The following is a 25,471-nucleotide window of genomic DNA, read 5'->3' as shown; positions in this document are numbered from 1 at the left end:
TTTCTAATTGATCATCAGGAGATACATGAAAGGATGATGTTATCATTTGTAAATATCTTTTAGTGGGCAAATTTAAGTACTGCTGAATAATATTATAACATGATGTTGACTGATTATATATGGTAAGAGCAAAAATAATTGTTGGTAGAGAATATTTTGACATACTTGCTGTTAGTAATAGTAACTGATTTTTCACAAAAGCCAGAACTCCCTTCATTTTATCTACATCTGTATTTTCTATCACTCTGTCAATTTCACTACATATTTTGGTTATTTTAAAATTATTGTCAATAGGACTTTCAAAAAAAAAGAATACCTGGACAGCAGATTTTCTAGTTGTGACCACCGTGATAACTTACAGTCAAATGGTAAAATACATTTTAAATCATGAGGTGACAGTTGGATGTCCTTCACATAAACAGATACAAGTAATTCCTTCGTAATGTTAATGTTTGAAATAACTTTTATACACTCATCACTGCACTGATTGTCAATATTTAATAAATAAAAACAAATCCTTTCTTCTACAACTTTTATTTGCCAGTTTTTTAACTCAACCCTCTCACTAACACTTTGTAAAAGTTCCTTGAAATTCACGATAAGGTCTTTGTTTTCGAGTTCTTTTATATTATTTTCTTCCCGAAGGCTTATTTCTGCTCGTCTAGTTTCAGGATTTTTTCTTGTTGGTGGTTTTGGGTTAGATAAATATGACGGTTGGTTTTCAAAAATCCTTGGTATCGCATTCTCTTTCAACTTGGGAAAAACCAAATTTCGTTGAAGAACCGTACCATTTTTATCAATGATTGACTCACTTTCAATAATATCCCTTGCATCAAAATGTTTTTTACATACTACCGAACTAGAAGTTACTGTGAAATTTTCACGGTTAATAGATCTAACCCACTGAGTACGAAGGTGATCGTTTTTGGGAAAAGAGAATGTACTTTGGGCCTTTTCATACTTTAAAGTAGTTGCATAATTTGATTTGCAATTTGGTACACTGCAGTGTCTCGGCATCTGTAATTAAAAAATATGTTAGAATATCATATTACTACTCCCTGTACCAATAAATTAACATCGACTTGGGGTTTGTAATTACTAAAAACTAAAGCAGTGTCTGAATTTGTGAATTGAACAGTTTGTACATATTATTTGTCTGAATAATATATATCTAATTCTTTAATGCTTCATACAATTATTACAATATACGTAAAAAATACATACCTTTTTTTTTAATCGAATAATTCACCAATAATACAAGAAATACAAACAAAATTAGCAAAATCTCTCCAAGTAAACACAGGGCTATCGGACCACTATCGGACTACCTCCAACGTTGCCAATTTTCTTACTTCACGGCTTGTAAGCTTTAGGTGGCTGTGCAGTAAGTCATCTAAAAATCGACAGTTTCTATCCGGATAAAATGTTGTACCCGGATAGCAAAAAAAGCAGGTTAGGAGGTTGATAATAAGAAAGAAATCGTCTAAAAATCGGCAATTTTTAAAATTTTGTACCAGGACAACAGAAGGTGCAGAAGGTCAGTAGGTGGAAGAATAGTAATATAGTAGGTAGTCTTATCTTAAATTTTATGTAAAACCAGATTCTTTTGGCAGTCAAAACTTACTGTAGTAGAGTATGCACACCTATGCCAGATATGCCAATGTCGGTAAGCGTTGGATCTGCATTACCAGCCGACTTGTACCTTAGTGCCCTTCAGAAATAATTCAGTTAGGATCAGAACCATCCGTCAATTGTCATAAAGCCATCTAAAAATCGATAGTTTTTAATTTTTTTTGCCAGGAGAGCAAAAGAGGCAGAAAGTTAGTAGGTCGATGGATAGAATTGAAAGAAATCGTCTAAACATCGACTTTTTTGAATATTTCGCATCTTCACAAAGACCTTCTTTTTTTAAATGAAAATACTGATATGTTTTGTACACACTTATGACTAAAAATAAAAAAAAAGTATTTTTGAAGTGTGTAAAATTTTTATTTTCTAACTGAGCACGAAATCCTCAGAGCTATCGTCAAGTTTGAAAAGTACCACTACTTAAGAGAGATCGCATTTTGGTGTAACAAACCAAAATTTTCTTTTTTAAAGGTTGAGTTACTTCTTTGAAAAAACACACATTTTTCCACTTTTGTTTTATCGGTGTAAATACACGGACTGGAGGATATAAGTAGCATTAGGGTCAATGCTATTAAAATTATTTGATTTTCTCTGCAAAATTTACTTAAATATAGGGTCAGATGGGATTTATGTCCATCTAAAAAGACAAGAACGGGCAACTCGATTTGAGACTCCTTTAGGTAGTGTACAAAGACGTTCGAAAAATACTAAAAAAAACATTCTGCAGTCCATCCAGCCTCTTTGACTTTTCCCTAACCCCCAATATTTAGGATCTGCTTTCCACACAGCAGATAGAATCCGTTATATTTAAAAATTGTTAAAGGAACGAATTTTCCTTCTGCATTAACTGTGAAAAGCGTATTTACATAGATTTGCATCATAGATGTTTTTTCCTAGCGGTCCAATTACAGTACCACTTTTTGGTGCTAAACACAAACATGTTTCATCCATATTATAAATCCTTTTCGGATTATCTAATACCCATACCGCTTAAATTAATACGAACATATTTTCTCTTACGTTACTGCGCCTCTACCACCGTGAATGTATTCTGCTTTCTTCTGGGAAAGTTGCTGGTGCCTGTTAAGGAAGCTGTAATACCATTTTTTGCCAGGGTGATCATTGACAAAAAGAGTTTTAGTATTTGCCGCTCGAACAAGTTTTTGTACTGAACTCAATAGCCCGTCTTTATCAATTGGAAACCCCATCTTCTTACAAGATAATATCCATTCCCAAGTGATCCACAGTGCACTGAATCTTTTGGAGACCTTCCAGATATTTTATTACTTAAAGTAGTTGTCTTCTTCTTCTTCTTTTTATGTAGACATGACTGTCTGTTTTTTAATGTGCTTCCAGTTAGTAAGTTGTCGTTCCATCGTTGTCGTGGTCTTCCTACTGATAGTCTTCCCATTGGGGAACCGTCTCTTGCCGTCTTTACTACTCTATTTGTTGTCATTTGGTTTATATGATCGTTGCATCTACGTCGTGTATGTGTACTTCTAGCTCTGTCCCATAGTGTCTTACCATCCATTTTTCTAAGTGTTTTCATCTCTGCTGTTTCTAACATCCTTTTTGTCCTCTCTGTGTCAGGTCGTGTTTCTGTCATTATTAATCTGATGACTGTTTTGTAAATTGATCCTTTCATTTCTTTCCCGATATTTTTATTTCTCAATATTGTTTCATTCAGGCATCCTGCGACACTGTTTGCTCTATTCACTCGATCTTCCACTTCAGTTTCGAGCTTTCCGTAGCTAGATAATGTGATACCTAGATATTTAAACGCTATCACTTGTTCTATTATCTGACGTTCCAGCTCCAATTTACATCTTAGTAAATTTGCTGTTGTAACCATGCATTTTGTGTTTTTTGGGGAAATTAACATGTTAAATTTTCTGGTGTTTTCTGACTTTGCGTCGTCTGCATAGCAGATTATTTTTTTGTTGCAGGTTGTTTTTATCCCATTTGGGATCCTTTTTTAGTTCTTACTTTTTTTATTATTTCATTCACTCTAGGAATCATCCTGTCTTATCCCATTGCCAGCTTTAATAGGGTCGGTTAGTTCTTCTACTGTTACTTTTATTGTGTTATTTTGGTAGATATTTTCGATATCTACCTTCTCTAGATAGAGAGGTATCTCTCTTGCGTACAATAAGTGGATAACGTCCTTTAATTTGACCCGGTCAAATACTTTCTTAAGGTCCACCAAACATAGATATGCCGGTTTGTTGGTATTCTAATGATTTCTCTTGCACTTGCCTGATTATAAATATAGCGTCGGTGCATGATCTTTTCGACCTAAAACCTTTTGTTCTTCTGCTAGTGTTATAATTTCCTTCAGTTTATTTGTTATCACTTTGGTTTTTAACTTTAGTGTTGTGTTTAATAAATTAATTCCTCTGTAATTTTTCGGGTCCGATTTGTCTCCCTTTTTGAAGAGAGGTATTAGGATGCTTAATCTCCATTCTTGAGGAATTCTGTTTTGTTCTTTTATGTTTGGGATTAGTTTTAATAGTTGTTTGGTCAGATCGGGTCCTCCATACTTTGGAAGTTCGTTCGGTATTCTATCCCCTCCTGGTGATTTTCTATTTTTTAATTTCCTTAATGCTTCCTTTACCTCTTCCTCCTCAATATTTATTTCTTCGTTTGTCGTCACCTCTGGTGTTGATGGTTCATTATAGTCATCCCTTTAGCAAATAGGGATCGAAAGTAGTCTACCCATGTTTCCTTCTGAATGTGTTTCGTTTTTATTAGTTCGTCCATCTCTTTTCTTTGTCCTCTGATCATTCTCCATATTTTTTTTGTGTTTCGTAGAAGTCGTATTCCATCTTTTTTGGGAAGCTCTGCCGGTGTTCCCTTTTTTATTTGTCTAACTAAAGTATTCGTTTCATTTTTGATTCGTTTATAGTGTTTATATGCCTGTTGTGTTTGTTGTGTTCTGTATTATTAAAAGGCTTTCTTCTTTTTTGATATGTTAGGGTTCGTTACTTTCCCCTCTCCAAGTGATTCTGTTGCAGTGTTAATTATGTAGTTATCGAAACTTTAAATTCACGACTGGCCGTGACCGCAGGCATTCCTTCGGATATGGCATTTAATGCTAAATTTACTTTTGAAGGTGAGTACTGGAATTTCGGTGTTTTTGCCTTTTCTACTTTGCTTTTATTATTCGTCAGTTTGTTTGGCATTTTCACTAAAAGAAATAAAATAGGTTTATTTATGTAAACATGTTACATTAGTTAAAAAGTAAACTAGCCAAAAGTGGATTTTGTTTAACTACTTGTGGCCAGCAGGTTGGCCATAAGAGGGTAAATAATGATTTTTGGTTTCCACTTATGGCCTCCTTCATTGTTAAAATGTCACACTATTGATTAAAATGAAAAAGATAGTAATAAAACGTATCTATTTACCTTATCTAGCACTTACAGTGCAGTAAAATTGTCATATAGTATTGGATTGAAAACGATGATTTCAGATGTTCTTCTTAAGAAATCTTGTTAGTTAGCTTGCTACGTGCAACACACTATAGTCCTTTTCCATCATATTGATAGCACATTATGTATGCAAATCCTCAACAGGTCAAAAAACCATAGGCGTCACCCAATACTTGTTTTGAAATAAATAAAAAAAATTAATATTTTAAGATGCCGTCAACAATTCATTATCTTTTAAAAAATCTTCTGTAAAATAAGTGTCCACTAATCTCACTATACCTTTTTTGTGATTATACCTTGATTATTGTTAATTATACACGGGTGATTAACGAGAGAATTCAATGTTTCACGAAATAAATTAATGTAAACAGTAATTTAAAAGTGATTATTGTTTTCTATACAAGTTATCGCCTGACACAAAAAAAATACCTTCTTTGAACGATTACCTGGAATTACTGATAAGGCTTCACTAATAATAGTTTAAGTAGTTTTTATGCCACAATGCAGCTTATGCCAATAATATAAATTAGAAATTGTTTGCATCTTCCATTTAGTTTGTAGATGTAAATTGTTCATGTCTTACCTACCTACGTTTTTGGTGTCGATATTTTGTTATTTGCATTTAAAAATGACGTCGACCACAGGTTTTATCCCGGTTAAGTGTAGTTTTAAAGGTGCCTTCAGTCTAAGAGAGAAAAATATAATATTAAATGTACACGATGCACTTGTACATCAACGCCCTTTAAGTAATGTTCGTGAAATCGTTAACATGTGTTGAAATATGAGAGAGGTTGGAGAAGCAACAATTTATAGATTCCTAAAAGAAAGAAAAGGAGGAACTGTTTCATCTCCCAAGAAGAGTGGAGGGAGTAAACCCTTGGAAATTGAAGCAATACATAAAAACATGATAAGACGCAGCGTCCACTCATTTTTTTTTTAACAAAGAATTTCCAACATTGGACAAAATCCAAACATTAATTAGAGAAAACGAAGATTTACCAATCATAAGCAACAAGAAATTATGGGGACTATTGAGAGAGTTGGGATTTCGTTGGCAAAAGAATAGAAGAAAATCCGTTTTAATTGAAAAAGATTACATTGTATGTTGGAGACGAGATTATCTAAGAACTATTAAAATGTACCGAGAAGAAGGGAAAACAATTTTTTATTTGGACGAGACTCGGCTAAATGAAGGTCATACTGTACCATATCTATGGGTTGATACAAATGTGAAAAGTTCCCGTCAGGCATTCATCGAAGGTGTATCTACTGGAATAAACAATATTCCCGTTGGAAAAGGACGCAGACTCATAATAACCCATATTGGAAACGAATACGGTTTTGTCAATGGTGGATTATTAAGTTTTGCCTCAAAATCAACCAAAGATTACCACGAGGAAATGACTGCTGACGTTTTTTAAAAATATTTTGAGCAAATGTTGGATTTAATTCCAAAAAATTCTGTCATAGTCATGGATAATGCTAGTTACCATTCAAGACTAGCAGAAAAATTGCCAACAACGTCATGGAAAAAAGGAGAGATAATCGAATGGTTGGATAAACACGCAATTGAGTACAAGGAGAATTCGACAAAAAAGGAATTATTACCTATTGTAAGGCAACATAAAGCAGCTTATAAAAAATATATAATTGATGAAATGGCATTAAACCGTGATGTAATTATTTTACGTTTCCCCCATACCACTGTGATCTGAATCCGATAGAAAATATATGGTCTCAAGTAAAGGGGAAGTCGGACGCAACAACAAAACTTTTAAATTAGAAGACTTACAACAATTATTAGAACATTCCTTATCAAAAGTAACTCCAGAAAATTGGAAAAATGCTGTTAGTCATGCTCACAAGGAAGAAAATAAAATGTGGAATTTGGATAATATGACTGATGCAATGCTGGAACCGGTAATAATTAACATTGGAGTTGAAGATTCCTTAGACTCTGAAGAAAGCAGTGAATCTGAAATGGAATTTGATTAAAATAATATTCATTTTTTTACAAATCGGCACACGGCCACAAATTATTTTATATATAACCAATAAAATAAACATCTTACATTTCTTGCAAATTCATTAGTACCTGTTAATCTCCATCACTCCGACACTGGCAACTTTATTTAAGGATTAGTAACCTTCAAAACTATTGTATTCTATTCTGCTTCAACCTTTATACCTGGTGGTCATACTGAATTTAAAATTGTTTTCCTATATACTTCTGTAAACTTGTTGACAAATATCTATTTTTCATTGAGTCACCCGTATCAACAGTTTAGGGATTTGCATACATAATGTGCTATCAATATGATGGAAATGGACTATATCACTCAAAACATCAGCAATGAAATAAACGGATCATTTAGATAGGTTTCTATCACTGTTCCCACTTACTATGGAATTATTTGACATTTTAGCAGCTTCAAGCTTATTGGTTGATGGTCGCCATGCTTATTATCCTACTAATCATAGTAAAATGGCTATAGGCGGGGTAGTGGCCATAAGTGATGCCTCTTCCCTATTTCATTTTTTATATACGATAAAATCTATGAGATTTCAATACTTAACCAGTGTATTCGTCGACCGCCACAATGTTAAAATCGCCTTGAACTCGGTTTTAACCAAAAATGGATATAGTTTACAGTGAGATGTCTTATTACAAGTTTTAATTTAAGGTTAATTGCTAGTAAACTGTGAATCAAATTTCAATCCTTGTCTATGCGGGGGTTTAACAATGTACACCAATTTCTGACAATGTGCTATGGTATCAATAACGATTTCACAATACAACATAATTTTCAAAATTGTTTGTAAGGATCTGTATAAAATATCACTACAACAGTCTGAAATATGTGAAAATCTATATTGATATCATATCTTTTGTATAACGATTTACCATTTACCTATACATTTAATTATTAAAAATAAATAGAAAACTTTTCAAACTTCAACGAGAATCCATTGGGATCGACTGGTACTGTATTTCGACTGCATTTCCTTGGATCTGTTGAAGTGGATGAGGAAGGGGGTAGAAAGAGAAGAAAGCGGCTGAAGAAAAATATGGTAGAAGTAGCTGTTACTAAGATTAAGGTCTGTGTTTTTCCCTTCAAACTACCAAATTACTTTTAACATGGCTGTGAAGCTATTTTCTCTTGGTATTTTACGTTTTGGTTATATTTATTATAAATTTTTGGAAATTAACCACATATTTTATTTGAACGTTTCGACTTCCAGCTCAAAAACCGATTTCAAAATAAAAAAAAAACTAAAAAATTACATTATAAATATGTTTTTCGAGCTGGAATTCGAAACTTCACAGGTTAACTAGGGAGGTTAAATAATAGTAAACATTGCAAAATGTGCTCTACAGAAAAATATTTTTTTACTCTAAAAAAAGTGTAGATGCTGTGGTTTGTAGCATTTGCATGAGAAATTATTACCACGATAGTTATAGGTGCAATGAAAGGAAATACAGTAAAATGTGGTCAATGTACAAAAAGTGAGGTTAAGTGTATAGCTTTCTTAAGTAGTAAATTAAATTCACTCATATTGGAAACCCAAAGTTCACTACAAAAACTTCGAAATATGAAGAAATAAAATGTCCTGTTAAAATATTTTTACCTGGATATTCACAGAACCTAAATTAAAATAAAGATCTTATAGAGGTTGTAATGAAAATTCCTAATAATCTTTTATCATGTAATTTGATTAGTTAGGATGTGTCAGACTGTTAAAAACAGCAAACTAAAAATGGATCAATAATTGTGGCAACATTGAGATCTCGAAATATTAAAACATGAGTTTAAGCCCCCTTTCAGACGAGGATACTGTATCCAAGATACGCGTATCCGAGACGCAGATATTACATAGACTCAAATGGAGCTTTTCACACGGGACGCGCGAGAGATACAGTATGCGAGATACCGAATTCAGTATCTCGGACCTTCCTGTCGCCGACGACTGAATGCGTATGCCAGATACAGAAGAAACATTACGTTAAATGAACGCTTTCAGACACGAATACTTTTGCACCACATTCCATAGACGCGCGATTTTCTGTCGAATAATTGTGAATGAGCAACGAAAGAAAGAAGGTGTTTTCTGAATATAGTTAAATAATGGAGCGTGCTGTATTTGATAATGACAAATTTATTTGTTTGGTACAATCAAATCCCTGTCTATAGGATACAGCATCGCCAGATTACTGCAATAGAAATAAAAAGCAGCAGTGCTGGGTCGAAATTTCTAAGCAAATGTGCGACAATTTTGAGGCCATGACTGCAGTACAGAAAAATGAATATGGCAAGAAATAAACATATTTTTATTATAAATACATAGGTATTTTGTTTCATACGTATACAGTTTAGTTTTAAAAGTTTGTTAATTGAAATTTTGATTATTTAACGAATATAAAACTACATTATTGTGAAAGGAATACGGTCATTTTTTATTTGAGGCGAGGTAAACAATTTACAAATTGGAGATAAGTACACAGATTTATTTTAAATTTAAGTCATAGACTTTAACTTTAATTTAAAGTCATAGAAAGCCGTTCTTTTGACGAAATACTTTTACGCATAGTTGTGTCTTTTTTACTCAATTGAATTTCCAAAGTTCTTCAAACGACTTCACAGACATTCGAAAATAATTAAAAAACTTCGATGGATATTGCAATAAATCTTGATACAGCAAATTATACGTTCCCCTGGTTTCTCTTAATTCTACAATAGGATAAACCCACAAATTACGTCGTCTTTTCAGTTTCTTTTTCTTTTTATTTAATATGTACCACAGCATAACACACTCTTCTACATCCATAATCCAAAAATATAACCGCACTGTACTGCTACTATTTTCATACTGACGAGCATGCCGTGAATCCGATACAGCAGCCATCGAAAATTCTGTATCTCGCATACAGTATCTCGCATACAGTATCCTCGTCTGAAAACCCTCTTAAACAGGGAAAACCGGAAGATGGACTCGAATATGCTAAGTTGCATTAAAAACAAAGATAATGTTTTGAACATATACATAATTGAGCAATTAAACTTTTTAAACAGAAGCTTATTTAATATGGCACACAAATTAAAAAATTGTACAACAAATATTGTTTGACGAGAAGTGGTATGAGTTTATTTGAGAAACTCTGAGGATTCAGATTTTTATTCATAATCAGTCAAAGTAAAGAAAGTTTTAATAACATAGGTAATAAATTAATGTAAACTGAAAATTCAATTTAGGTAGGATAAAGTTCAATGTAATAATTGTACTGAGATTATTAGACTCTATTTACAATCAATAAGGAATAACATTCTAAAACTGGAAGGTAGTTAAGTTGAATATACTAAATGTAACTGTAGTGGCGGAACATGGGTTGAAAGCAGGCGAATAACCAATTTTAATATGAATCGGTATTATAGTTATGTGTATGTGTCTAGAGACAGAGAAAGTAAAGGTATAGGGATGTTTATAAAGAACCGTCTTGATTAGTCTGAAGTCTATCGATAGCACAACGTGTTCAAGACTATTCTTATAGATTGATTGAGGAATTTGATAATTTGTGGAGTATACGCACCTCATGATTTCCATCACAATGATCATTTGGGAGTAGTGGATGGCATTAAACATGTTTATGAACAAAATATATAAATATATGGTAAAGGTTTACATTACCAGGGATCAACTTAGTAAAAGAAATCCCGGGCGTTTGCGCAATATTCTGCACATAACAAAATATCTGCATCTCTTATTTCCACAGGCAGTAGAAAGCATTTAGTATTTTCGTAAGACTCGTTATTGGCTATTAAATAACAACATAAAACCGAATGTAACCTAACTTAACCTAACCTAATCCACTCGCAACTAAAATTTTAAATTAATATATTTAATAACCAAAAAAAGACAAACTCATACTCATTATTCCCTTATAATACACCTTATAGTACACGAGATCTGTATTTTCGCAGCGAACAATATTTTTTAAAACTGGCAACATTGGTTCAAAACCTATGCAGTACGCATACGCACATCGCTGACAGCAGCTATCATGGAGGATGCAGTTTAAAATTGATGTCAAAAATATCAGTTTTTTTAATGGGAAATATAGAAAAACTAGGGTTTTCTGTGGAAAAATATACATTGTTAAGTGAGCAGTAAGTAAACCACAAGTCACTGTTCAAATTTCAGACTAATCCGACAAACCCTACTAATGTAAACCTTTACCAATGTATATATATATATATATATATATATATATATATATATATATATATATATATATAATTAACAAATATTTAATATTATTTTTCATAAAATGTTGTTATTTTTCTTTAAAGTTTATTTTGCTGATATGTTTACTAAATGAATCTAAAATATAAAAGTGTGACACAACAATAATAGAATAGGAAGTAATTTTGTAAGCTTAGAAAAAGTACAATAAACTTTTGATTATTTCAAAGGATTCTTTTTTATATACAAATCTTAAAATTGTTATTTAAATATGATAATAGTAAATTACTGTGCAAATAATAAAAATTAGTGAATAAATCTGGTTACATCTATCTATACTAACGATAGCATTGCATTTTCATAGTATGTATAAGAAATACTTTATATATTAACATTTACTAACACAACATTTATTTTACATCCTGCTTCCATGGATACATAGGCTTTGGTAAGCATTTTACAATATTGCACTATAACACCTCAACACCTGTTAGACAATTTTAGAATTTCGGGAAGGTATCGCTTAAAATTACATTTACTTTTTAAAACATTTGCTGTTACATTACTGCTCTTTTTGCAGTAATCAGATAATATTGTCTTACTGGCGGTTTTATAAATTGGTCGTATCTAATTTTTTATCTAGGAATCTAGGAACAATTGTAAAAGATTATTAAGATTCTTCTTTCTAAAAACAGGGTCAGCCAGTTTACAAACTCTTGTGGTTATTTGTTTCACTAGATTAACTTTCATGCTTGACTTGTGGTATCTCCCAGAGTTACACTTTTTTCTATACCAATCAATTGTAATGATGTTATCCAGTTCTCTAGTGAACATTTTTCAAGAGCACATTGAATGTGGGAGTCATAGCTATTGAAAATGTCTAAGAGCTCGGTCTCTAAAGAAAAACAAGTGGAATTAAACAAGAACTCTATCATCTCAATAAACATACTATAATCAATGCTACATACTGCAGAAAGTTTATCCCAGTGTTTATGAATAGACCGTAGAACGGCATTTAAGTAAACATTACTGAAGAGGGAGACTGACCAGAATATAATTATGTGGTAAGACAGTTCTGTTAAACAACTCGACAACTTGGAAAAAAATCTCTAATGTAGTAATCATTATTCGAATTATTATTCAGTTAGCTTCAGTCAGCTTCAGTTAAAATATTAGTGAGAAATCTTGCAATATGTTCAGTTGGTGAGCCTATGGAGGAAACTATAGTTCTCATAGTTAAGGTAGGTTTATGGATTTTGAGGGAGGGTGTAGAATTTAGCAACAACACTTTTATAGGATGAGAGTTTCTTTTTAGTATTTGAATAAATTTGTTTCTTTTGCCAAAGACGTTTTATTAAGGCATTATATTTATTTTGAATATTACTAGTTGGATCACTAGGGAAGGTTACGTAGGATGAATCCTGATCAAGAATCTCTTGAGAAATTTCAAAATAATCATCTTTCAACATTACTACGGTAACATTACCTTTGTCAGATTTAGTTACTACTAACTCAGGGTGGGATTTGAGGAAAAAAGAGACTTTGGAGGAGAGAAGGAGAACTCCTACCTTTCAAGTCCCCCCACCAAGGCAAATGTCTAGATCCGCCACTGGTTTCTACTGTCTTCAAATAATTCATGTATCTTTTCAATCATATTGTAATTTGTTTTTTAGGTCTTTGATTATTTTTCAATCTCTCTACTTAAACAAACCGGTCTGACTTTTCTTCTGGATTCCTGTTATTTCTTTTACTGCTTTTTACATATTTAGTGTGTCATATTTTCCGTCCTAATTTTCTATTTCTGGACATTGTTCCTTAAACCACATTTCTTCGGTATCTTTAATACTTCTTATCATTTTTCTATCTGGTTCTTTGTAATTCTTTGGGTAGTTTTTTATTCCTCGCCTTGTTTCTCTTGTTAGTTTTTGTTAGATATTTATTAACCACAGCTTTTACCGTTGCATTTTTTATCTGTGAGGGTTGATATCTACGGTCCACCCAATTTAAGTAGATCTTGCAGTAAATTTGCAAGTCCCAGCTTCCATCAGTGACATCACACCGCGCAAGCTCATTAGCCTAGGTGTGCCTCAGTGTTAAAATGGATGCGAACGGGCAAAGGTGCGTTTTTAAATATTTGCTGAAAAAGCAGTTATCCCTAAAAGAAGTACATGCCGATTTAACACTGACATTAGGGGAGTCTAGGCTATATAGTATTAGGCTATATCTTACAACGTAGTTAAAAGGTGGTGACGTCTAAGTGCGAAAGAGAAAACTGTGAAGATGAACATGGCGGAGATCCCTCAATCACAGTCACAACTAAAGAAAATGTTAGACAAAAATTCAGATCAAGCAATGGAAGCTTGGAGGTTCAGCCCCACTTCGTAAATTCAAAGATGTGGGGTCAGCCGCCAACAAAGTTCTAGCCTCAGTATTCTGGGATTTACAAGGATCATTCTTGATTGATTATATAAAAAAAGGAGCTACTATAATAGGCTCTTATTATGCGCAACTTATACCAAAGTTACGTGAAGCCATAAAAGAAAATAGTCAAAAACTGTAAACGAAAAAATTTGGATGAAAAATAGAGAAAATAGAGAATGGACCCCAGACACATTACAATTAATGGAAGAAAGAAAGAAAATCAAAGAAGAAATGTAACAAAAGGAAGCAGCCGAAGAGAGTTAAGTACTAGAAAGAAAATACAAAGAAAAAAGTATAGCAGTTAAAAAGCAAGCCGGAAAAAATAAAATGAATTACTACGTAAGTAGGTAAAAATGTCAGAAAGAAGGCAATATAATTAAAGCAGAAGGCAATATAGTTAAACGTTAGCACAGATGAAATTACAAATGAAGAAATGCAAAACACACTGAAACAACCAAAAAATGGCAAATCCGCTGGAAGTGACAACCTACCGATAGATTCAATAACAACCGACTCAAACTAATCGTTAGAAATGTTACACAAACTCTTTAACAAGATATGAACCGACAAGGGGCTACCAAAGGAATGGGACGAGGATGTAATCATTAAGATACCAAAAAAGGGCGATGTAAGTAGATGCGAGAATTGGCGAGCAATAACACTGCTCAGCGCCACATCCAAAATAATATCTAAGATCATATTGAACAGTCTGAAGCCACAGCTAGATAAGAAACTAAGAAGCAACCAAGCAGGCTTTTGCGCTACACGCTCCACTATCGACTACATTTGTACTCTAAGAATTATCTTGGAACAAGCCAGCGAATAGCAAAGAAATATAAATATAATGTTTATTGACTTCGAAAAGGTCTTCGATAGTATAAACAGAGAGCAAATGTGGAAGATTCTGAAACTATATGGACTACCGATAAAATACATTAACCTGATCAGATTATTCTACAACGGATACAGAGTCAGACTGGAACATGCGGGAGAAATGGTAGAAGATGTAGCTATACAAACCGGAATTAAACAAGGATGCGTACTGTCCCCGACACTATTCCTAATTAACGAATTGGATCATGGAGAAATAAGCAATAAATAAGCAGGTATTAGGTGAAACTTGCACATTCAGTTGGAGGACTTGGAATTCGCAGACGACATTTGTCTCCTTACCGAACATAGCAACCATATGCATAAGAAGATCGACAAGCTTGCAAAATACGCAAATGTAATGGGCCTTAAGATAAATACAAAAAACGAAACTCTTAAAAAAACAACAATCAAGGAACTAAAATTAAAATAAATGGAAGACAAATGGAGAAAGTAGATAACTTTACATATCTGGGATCAATCATGAAAAAAACACGGTAGTAGATGAGATATAGAAAAAATAATAGTAAAGGCACAATATGCATATAAATCCCTAAAGAAAAGCTAGAACACACGCGATATATCAGAATTAAACAAAATCAAAATATTTAACAGCTGTATTAAGAGTATATTATTTTATGGTGCAGAATCTTGGAGACAGGAAGAAACAACTACCAAAAATTACAAACCTTCATAAATAAATCGTTGAGAAAAATCCTAAAAATATACTGGCCTGATAAAGTAACCAAAGCAGAACTATGGAGAAAATCAAAACAAGAGAAAATAAAAGTCATTGTAAAAAGAAGGAAATGGATTGGACATACATCAAAGAAAGGCCAAACTAATATAACCAGACAGGCACTCGAATACCAACCAGACGGAAGAAGAAGAGGAAGACCAGATAATAACTTGAGAAGAACTTTAACAAGAGATTATGAAAGAATTGGCCTGAGATGGAGAGAGCTGAAACAGAGATCGAGAAATAGAGAGGAATGGAAAATACGCGGAGAGGAAACTTCGAAGGAATAAACCACAAGAGGAAATTGACACAGTTGAAGTAAATTTCTTCCAGGACACTATCAAAAACACTTACTTGAACTAAGGGGGACTATGTTGAAAAATAAAGGGGTCAAAATTTCCTTGTATGATTTCTAGGTCAGGGATGGATCATAAAGATCAACCCTCGTATTTCGCGTATATCGTTTAGTTGATGTTATACTTGAATGTTATAATGAATTTGTCATTCATTCCCACGATTTTACAATAGGTTTTCTGATCTTTTTTAGTTTAGTTACGATCACAGAGAGTACAGGATTATAATCTGAAACAACATCAAACCCAAAGTATGTAATCGTAGGTACATTTAACAGCGTTACAGTATATCCTTGTCATCTTAATAATACCGTAATTAGATATGACCAAATCCAAAACTTCTGTTTATTTCGAAACCATTCATCCTATATCTGTGATCATGAGTTTAGTCAAACTGGATTTTACATTTGCCTTTGTTAAAAACGGCGTAAATAAAATTTCTAAGTTAAACTATTTTTGCGATACCTTCTTAAGAACTCCCCCATTTTACTGCAAATAACAAAAAAATCATAATAATGATCTTGGACTTGAATTAGTTAATAATTGTGTTTTAAATATAGGCACCCGATGGAGAAAGTCAGCCTAGTACAGAAGTCGATTTGTTCATTTCTACAGAGAAGATTATGGTACTCAATACAGATTTAAAAGAAATAATGATGGACCACGCTTTGAGAACTATTTCCTACATAGCTGATATTGGTGACCTAGTGGTGTTAATGGCAAGGTAGGTGATCCAAAATTCATTTTTAATTTATGTTGATGAACAACTTAATTCAGACTACTATCTCAACTATCTGAGATGCCCGCTTCGGCAGCATCTAGAGCAGTATTTCAGACGAATCGAGGCCGCATTATTCGATTTAAGGTTCTAACGACGCAAGTTCTCTTTAATTATGATATTAAGCAGTATATTAAGCAGTGGTTTACCACCTCGACGAAAGTATGGTTTCGGAGTATGTGAAAACTCTTACGAAATTAGCGGGAAAACTACTAAATCGGAATCGGAAACTTCGGTTATGGCCAGATGGTAATTAGTTTGTAGGATTTTAGGGATGGATTTCGGGCGCCGTTACGGGTCACTCTGGTGGCGACGGAGATGGTTCTGTCCCCGATAGTGTTTCGAGTTTTGGTCTGGAGTTCCTGGGTGTTGATGGCGCGATATGTCTTAAAATTAGCAGTGTGTACACGAGGAAAGGGTTTTGAGATAACCCAGGTTCTTCGAGAGAGTTGGTTAGCTTGTATATATATATATATATATATATATATATATATATATATATATATATATATATATATATATATATATATATATATATATATATATAGGAGGTTGAGGTTTGCGTGATAGACGCGTTGTGCAAAGGGATCTGGGAACAAGGGTCGTTAGCGAGTTGTGCAAAGGGAGACGAACCATGGACCAAGATCGGGAGGAAGTTGATAGATTGTCAGTGTCAACAAAATAAGAAGGGTTGTTTTGGACCTCATCGGCATTAGGTGGTTTGTCATTGAAACGGTGGGAACCTGTGCGAGCCGTGATCGAGGAACAGAGTTTTTTAAGATGAGAGCTATTTTTAATTGTTCTTACAAACCGTTAACCGGTTCCTTCATCAGTAAGTAATTTTTCTAGGTGATTTTGGAAATCGGACGCATTATCGCGCACTAGAGGTGAGAGATAATACGTGTCCTGTGTCCTTCCTTCAGTATTCTTGACGTAGGGATCCTAGCCTAAAGGAGATTAGTAGATAGACAGTGTTAGTTCTGAAGCGGAAGTGACCTGTCACTCTAGATCACGCCCCCCTGGTGACGTACCTACGTCACCATTGGCCAAGGACGTGGCCTTGAGACACGAAGGACGTTCCTACGTCACCAGGGGGGCGTGGCCTAGAGTGACAGGTCACTTCCGCTCCAGAACTAACACTGTCTATCTACTGACGTCCATCCTTGAGGTAGGGAGGAGTTATTTTTTCCTGTAAGCCGTCTATTATAAACCGGTCGTACTGTAGCCAATTGGTTTATTGTATATCTTCCATTCTTTCATGATACCCATTCCAGGATTCTGGAACCGTGTACCAGCTTAAAAAGGTTCAGTGGATGGATACCATATTCCATATTTCCTTAAAACAGTCCTATTGTGTGCAGGTGTCCCTTAAGTGGCGCATGTCCAGTAAGGAAGCATGTTATAACTCTGAACTGATTCCTGCTTGTTTTCCGTAGTACTTCAGCTTTGTTAGCACATGTCTGTCTAATATACATCTTGCTAGGTAGGCAGGATTCGGACCTGGACAAGATAGAGACGAACCCTCGCAAACCCCAATGCTTTCCAGTTACTTAACAACCACACCACACGTGTTTTTATAAAGTGGGACTGCTATAGTCTTAATTGCGATAAAAATCTGTTCCTGTATTTGCTTACCATTGAAGCTAGTTCCTATGTACTCCTTTACTTTGAGTTTTTGGAGTTTATGAAATGTTGTGCTCTTGATCCGAATAATTGTGCTCTAGTCTTCCCGTTTCTCCTTGAAATATTGATATAATCAGTCATTGTGCTATGTTGCTGACTGCTGGAAGTAAGCTTGAGCTGGCAGACTATCTATCCCACTAGCTGGCGTTAGACCTAAAATAGAACGTGTGAGTTGCGACAAGTGACAGCTATATATGAGGCTGACTGTGAGCGACTTAAATTATTTAGATACGAGTAGATATTATCAACGCCCGAAAGTTGATATTGTTTTTACTTTGGTGTTCTTGTTAATTTTCTTATTATTTACAATATCTCAGAGGGCAATTGTCCATTAAGTGAGTAGCCTAGAAGATATTTGTCTAGCTTAGGCTTTAAATGTTTAGTATTTTGTTACATCTGTTCTGCTGTTTGTGTAAAATACTAAAATGTAAATTATTATTTACGTATTTTTAACAATTATTGTCATATATGCGCCTAGCAATAGAACTCATATTATTTTATTTAGAAGGCGGTTTGTGCCTCATGAAATGGAGGACGCTCCAAAGATAAACCGGACTCCAAAGATGATTTGCCATGTTTTCGAAAGTGAAGAGGCTCAATTTATTGCTCAGTCCATTGGACAAGCATTTCAGGTAGCTTATATGGAATTTTTAAAGGCGAACGGAATTGAAGATCATAGTTTTGTTAAAGAGATGGATTACCAAGAAGTTTTGAATTCACAAGAAATTTTTGGTGATGAGCTACAGATGTTCGCCAAAAAAGAAATGCAAAAAGAGGTATGATTAGTATGTAATAACTATATTTACAGATGATATAACTACTTCGAAATGTTACAGACCATAATAGTACCTTCATATTTCTTTTAACTGTTTGTTTTAGTTTTTCGGTTGAAATATCCAGTCACATAGAGTTTTCCTACGGTAGTGATATAAAACAAAAAAATATTTTTTCAATTTGCATTTCTAAATTTTTCTTAACAAAGTATCAATAATGTAACAAATTTACTGTATAAAGACACTCAGAAAAATCTTATAAATTAAATAGTCTGTTGATAATGTAGCGGGACCTGACCACTATTCCTTTTCTTTTATTTCATCCAATTCGCTCTAACTGCATTTATCCCCATCAATTTACCCATTGCTCTGTAATACTGGCTATAGATATCTATAAATATTACTCTTCATAAACATTTCACCATCTACCACCTGGATTAGACCTGTTACAGAGACGGGTCTAAAAGAACGGAAAGAACATTAACAGCGTCACGCTGGTATGTGTGTCAGGTCATCGGGAATACATGAATATCAAAGAGCTGATGAATTTGCTAAAAGAATATTAGCTACATAATACTTCACTTTAGAGCCGGATTTAGGAGTGCTTAGCAATCCAACCCCCATTGGGAGAGTATACCCGGTCAAGCTCATGGCACAGAGACTACATGGCAAAATCACTTGATAAGTTTTATTGTTGTTCAGAATCAACCTATTTGCAGCAAATCATTCCTCAGTCCTGTGTCGTGCCAGCTTATCGTCAATATTATCAGCTGCGAAGGCCACCGCAGTGTTATCTGCAAAAAGTGTATGTCTTATGTTCCATGTTTGGAAGATCGTTAATATAAATAAAAATAAAATAGGGTCCAGTATTGAACCTTGGGATACTCCAATATTTAACACACTCGTCAACATCTCACCAACCCCCACAACCTGCACCTTATCTTTCAGATATGATTTTATGAGCTCAATACTCTCGGAACAAAAGTTATATTTTTCTAATTTCTGCAGGATTTCATGACTGACCAAGTCAAAAGCCTTGCTCAAGTCATACAAAAGGACTGATTTAAATTGAAGCTAATGAAATGATTCTGTAATATACAATGTAAGGTTTAAAATACCTAAAACTTTATTTTTAATTTTGCGAAAACCAAATTGACATTCAGAAAACATACCATCGACCTCAAAAAATCTACTATTTGTAGTGCCATGCACTTTTCCACAATTTTCGAAGTAATTGGCAGCAGTGAAACTGGCTGATAATTTTCTGGCAGGTTTGAGTCCCCTTTTATTGAGATTGGCAAATTATTGCTATTTTAAGGACAAATGTCTAGTTATATCTATTTGATTCAGATTTAAAACTGGGATATCTTTGATCAAGTTGGATGCTATCTGTAAAAAGTAATCATTAAAGATGTTTGGACCGATATTAAGAGGTTGACTAGTATTTTCTTAATACCGCGATGTTAATTTATAATATGTTCCACATAGACTTTATTGGATTACTAGAATTCTTGTTGATGTTATTATTTGCCATGATTTTTGCATTCCGTATTGCAATTTTGTATTGCATTTTAAAGTCTTTATAATATATCCTCTCAATGTCTGGTGATCGATACTGTTTTTAAGCTGTTTTAAAGTTTTAAGTGCAGTTGATCACGCATAGCTCTATTATTTTGATTGACCCTTACCTTATACCTTTACTCCGATAATTCTCTCTTGTTTGGACAAGATTCCAAATAAGCTTGTTATTCACATCCATTGCTCTCACATTCACAAAGTCCCAACTTATTCCAGATATTTTATTATGAAACAGAAAAATTGTTTCTTCCTGATACTTATCTACTTGATGCAATGAAAAAGCAACATGTTGTCCTTTGTGGTCAGAGAAACCCAGTTCAAATACTCTGGCCATCTCGCTCTCTATCTCAGAATTCAAGAAAAGGAAAAGTTATATCAAGACAGTTTTCCCGAGCCGGCTCAAAAATTGCTTGATGTAAATTGTAACCTCCCAGTATATCTTGTACTCTATAATTGTATTGTACCCTATAGTTGTATTGATGTCATTTGTACAAAATTTGACATTGAAATCACCTGCCAAGACAATGGGTCTCCCCATACCAACACTATCCAGAAGTACATCGAAAGATGCGGCCAGATGGGCTTATATGTAAACATATAATACTTACATTTACCTTCTTTAAAATAATCCTACAGCATTCAATACACTTTTCTAAGTTAAAACTCACATTACAATTAAATACATTAAAATTCGAATTCTCTCTAACAAAAATACATGTTCCTCCTCCCACTGAATCCAATCTGGCCGAAAAAGCTGCCAATTTAAATCCCTACTTGAATCTTCCTTCAGTCAATGTTCCGTTATACAAAGAACATCAATTTTCTTGTCTGTAATAAAAGCTTCCAGTTCATCTACTTTATTCCGTAATGATTGCATTTAGAATCCTGGGTTGGCGTTTGTTTCATGGATGGTATCTGGGATTTTAAGACACCTTCCCCTAGGTATGTAGATTCAGACAATTTTTAACAGTCACTCCGTTAGAGCATATTTCTGAACATAAATACCTAGGTCGGTCTTCCATTGGGACTGCTAATTTGAATGAGCTGCAATATTTATTTTTTCTAGTTTTTATTCTCTCGAACTTGCAGTTAACACCCAAATCACAGGACTTCAGAAAGTTCACAATGTTCTCAGGTGTAATCTCTGGGGTTAATCCAGTGATAAAAAGGAATGCCATTTTCGTTGCTGCCCTCAGTGCACGATTTTGGTATGAGCCCTTGAGTATTATAGATCTATTTGTTTGGCTTAGGTCATTGAACCGTTTTTTTTGTTTTGAACTGTTTTCCATCCATCATTTTCGGTACTAACCTCTTCCTTTTATTGATATTGTTGTCGTGCATCATGTGTCAGTGGCGTACCTTGAATATGTTTATCGTTTGGTTTTGTGTGGCTAACAATCGGTACATTTCGACGAGTCGGATTGTCGATCTTCGTGGCAATGGGTGCAACTATAGTTACAGCAGCTCTAGTCGCACAAATATCGTGCGGCGCAGCTAGCGCATTCAGCCCGTCGTTTTCCGCTACAAACGTAAATGTAGCTTTATCCTCGACAGTAAAGACCACGTCGTTTATTGCAAACTTCATGTTGTTGATTTTGATGATTTTTGATAACTGTTGGATGGATCACGGAAAATTGACGGGAACTGCGTTTTGTCTACTAATCTCAGTTTTTCATTTTTTGGTAGTATTTGCGATCGGCATATACAATTTCTTTTATTCCCCAAACCATGAAGCCCCGGATCGTCACGATGCACTAGCTGTGAAAATATTTCTTGCACTTCACACACATCCAATGCAGTTTTTGCCTTTTCTATCATAAATTTTACAGAAAACTGAAATTTTTTAAGAAGATATTGCCAAGTCAATCTCACTTTCCGCCATCTCGCTTGATTACTACTATGTTATATTGTATTTAATTTTTAAAATCTTTTTATTTAAAAACACAAAAAATTATTTAAACAGGCTTTTTTATCACAATGAATACATTACTCTACATTTCCCAGTTCTCAAAATATTGAGCATATTTACTAATTCAAACGGTTTTGTTTTTACTCATGTATATGCAAAATGCTATATATTTATGCTATAGTTTAAGCCGCATTATGTTTTGTAACATTTCGTATGTGTCGTCCGAATTTATAGTTGGTAGGATTTTTAAATTAAATAGTTATAAAAAAAATTTTAGGTTGTGGTACCGAAAGCAAAAGGCGAAATTTTAGGTGTAGTTATCGTTGAATCGGGATGGGGATCGATGTTACCAACGGTGGTAATAGCAAACTTGGCTCCTGCTGGTGCTGCTGCACGATGTGGTCAGTTAAATATTGGCGATCAAATCATAGCGATCAATGGGGTCAGCTTGGTAGGACTTCCATTATCCACATGCCAAACGTACATCAAAAATTCCAAAAATCAAACTGTAGTTAAGCTAACTGTAGTACCTTGTGCACCTGTTGTTGAAGTAAAAATTAAGCGACCAGATACTAAATATCAACTTGGCTTCAGTGTACAAAACGGAGTGGTAAGTTCAATATTTATACTGATTATAATTTTACCTAGATTGTTAAAATTTGTAAATATTTTATTCAGTAGATTTAATTCTCTTAAACACTGTTTTTATGTGATTTAGATGCATAGCCATATTATTGTTTTATTTTTGCTCCAGCAATTGCCATCTATTGTCCATATTTAATCCACAGCCTTCCTACAATATTTACTAGGTTTTTCTTAATTTACTTTTCTACTATTTCCTAGACAGGTCTTTCTTCTTTCTCTCTTTTTTTCTCTTAATAAATTATATTTAAGTAGTTATTAAATCATTGCATTGATAATCGTTTCACTCAAATTTCTAATTTCTAATTTTGTTCTATTCGTCGTCATCTAATCGTTGCCGCAGTAAGTTGCCGTAATTTAGTTCCCGCAGTCGTCACAAAGAAGGAACAAAAAACGTCATCTAAGGTTCATATACAACGGATGTTGTTTGTGGGCGAGGATGACTTTTTTGTTTAAATAATATTTATTTATTTACAATGCTGAATAGGTGTGAAGTTCTAGGGCTAAAATACAATTAATATAATACGTATATAAAAAAAAACGTATATTAAGTGGGGTGGCTTCTTGTCCAATCATGCTCCTTGCCTACTAAATTGACTTACTATTCTCCTTCATTCATCCCTGTTTGTTGCTCTTTGGTCTCAATCATTAGTTCTCTCTTTTCTGAGATTTTGATGCGACTGATGCTTGGTTTGTTATACAGTTGCTCTAGCTCCCTGTTTGTTCGTCGCACCCAACCTTCCACCGTGTTTTTACATCCATATGTAGCTCTGAGCATTTTCCTTTCTCATCTTTGAAATTTCTCCGTATTTGCTTTTTCTATTGTCCATACTTCACTACCATACGTTACTGTGGGCCTTATTACCGTTTTATATATACTTAACGTTGTTTATCTCGATACATATTTGGATTTCATCAGTGGTCTTAGGCTTTCCATCTTTTTATTTTTCTTAGCTAATCTGGCATTCAGTTCCTATTCTTCCTGACCTTTCTCTTCTATAATTCGTAAATGGAACACTCTCGACATTATATTCCCTTGATTCATTAGATATGAAATTAAACTTGCCCTCTTCTTTTAGCTCTGAATTTCCGAGTATCATGTACTTCGACTTTTCCTAGTTTATTCCTAGGTCAAAATATTTTGCCTCGTTTTCTAATCTTTTTAGACAAGTCTGACAAGTAAAAACGTTAATTCAGAATCTCATATTTTTAAAGATGAGTAGACTTGGAAATATTTTTTTGCGCCTATTAAGGATAAACCTGTATGCCTCATTTAGAAGAAAACTGTAACCGTAAAACTAAAAGCTAGTGCAGTTAGTGAAGACAAACGTAAAGGCTATGAGAAAAGCATGAAATGTCTTCATGAAGAATTTTAACGAAGATTTCAAGACTTTAACGTGATCGAACAGGGCTTGGACTTTTTTAACATGCCATTTAATGTGGATTGTGAATCATTCAAACCAAAATGCAACTCGAACTGAATGAGTTGCAATGTAACACTGAATTCTTTATTTCCCAATATTTCTAAAATTGAGTTCTGTCAAAAATACCTATCAACTCCTGGTGTTTGCTACTATGAACCTTCGTAAAAACAGTGTATACACCGACCATTTAGATTCACTACTGGGGATGAGTTCATCCCAGTTTGTACCAAATTATAAATAACTTTTAGAAGTTTAGCCACAATTTCGTCTGTCACATTTTTGTTTTAAGATTTTTACCATTGTAGTGGGTGTAAGGTTTGTGTGACGTAAAATCAAAAATAATAATTATCGCTTGTAGAAATTTCTTTTGTTCAATTTTTTTTCGTTCCATCGACATAATTTATTTTATCTGCCCCATCTAAAAAGGTTGTTCATATCTGCCGTGTACTGTGAATGCCCTGGACACGATTGTGTTACACCTCGGTATTGGGGCACAGCAGTCGCAGCATAAATCTCACTGCATGATAATTCAGTTGTGGTGCGGCTGTCTGATGATTCGCTTATCTAGCATGGTGTAGGTAAATTTCGTCTACTGCGCCGTGGTCAGGAGTGTTTGCACTATCTCTACCTGTGTGTTTGCGCGAGTGCAGAAATAGTCTTCGACGGATACGGTTTATTTTTATTAAAAATAGTTACTCTTGTTTATACATATATATATATATATATATATATATATATATATATATATATATATATATATATATAGATTGCATTGTTTCTTTGATGGTCACATGAACTTAAATATTTATTTCAGATTTGCAGTTTACTTCGAGGAGGAATAGCAGAACGGGGAGGAGTAAGGGTGGGGCACAGGATAATTGAAATCAATAATCAGAGTGTTGTGGCTGTACCTCATGAAAAAATTGTAAATTTGTTGGCCACTTCAGTAGGCGAAGTAAGTGAAATTTTTTAAACAGTCCAATGAAATTATGGTATATATTATC

General features: G+C 34.0%; 1 protein-coding gene across 2 annotated transcripts in view; it reads left to right on the top strand.

Annotated features, from left to right (window-relative positions):
• LOC140452420 (uncharacterized) overlaps nucleotides 1-25,471 on the top strand; it is a 164,057-nt gene that overhangs the window by 120,311 nt on the left and 18,275 nt on the right. Inside the window, exons 14-18 of one of the 2 annotated variants that reach the window (XM_072546671.1) lie at nucleotides 7,999-8,156; nucleotides 16,241-16,404; nucleotides 18,647-18,917; nucleotides 22,679-23,011; nucleotides 25,282-25,422. In XM_072546671.1, the coding sequence (XP_072402772.1) occupies nucleotides 7,999-8,156; nucleotides 16,241-16,404; nucleotides 18,647-18,917; nucleotides 22,679-23,011; nucleotides 25,282-25,422 (1,067 nt within the window). The remainder of the gene's footprint in view (nucleotides 1-7,998; nucleotides 8,157-16,240; nucleotides 16,405-18,646; nucleotides 18,918-22,678; nucleotides 23,012-25,281; nucleotides 25,423-25,471) is intronic. The other variant, XM_072546672.1, reaches the window with a different exon arrangement.

Source organism: Diabrotica undecimpunctata, chromosome 10 (assembly GCF_040954645.1).
Source record: "Diabrotica undecimpunctata isolate CICGRU chromosome 10, icDiaUnde3, whole genome shotgun sequence".
In the NCBI taxonomy this organism is placed as follows: Eukaryota; Metazoa; Arthropoda; class Insecta; order Coleoptera; family Chrysomelidae; genus Diabrotica; species Diabrotica undecimpunctata.
Note: the sequence above shows the minus strand (reverse complement) of the source record. Positions and strands in the feature narration are given on the sequence as shown.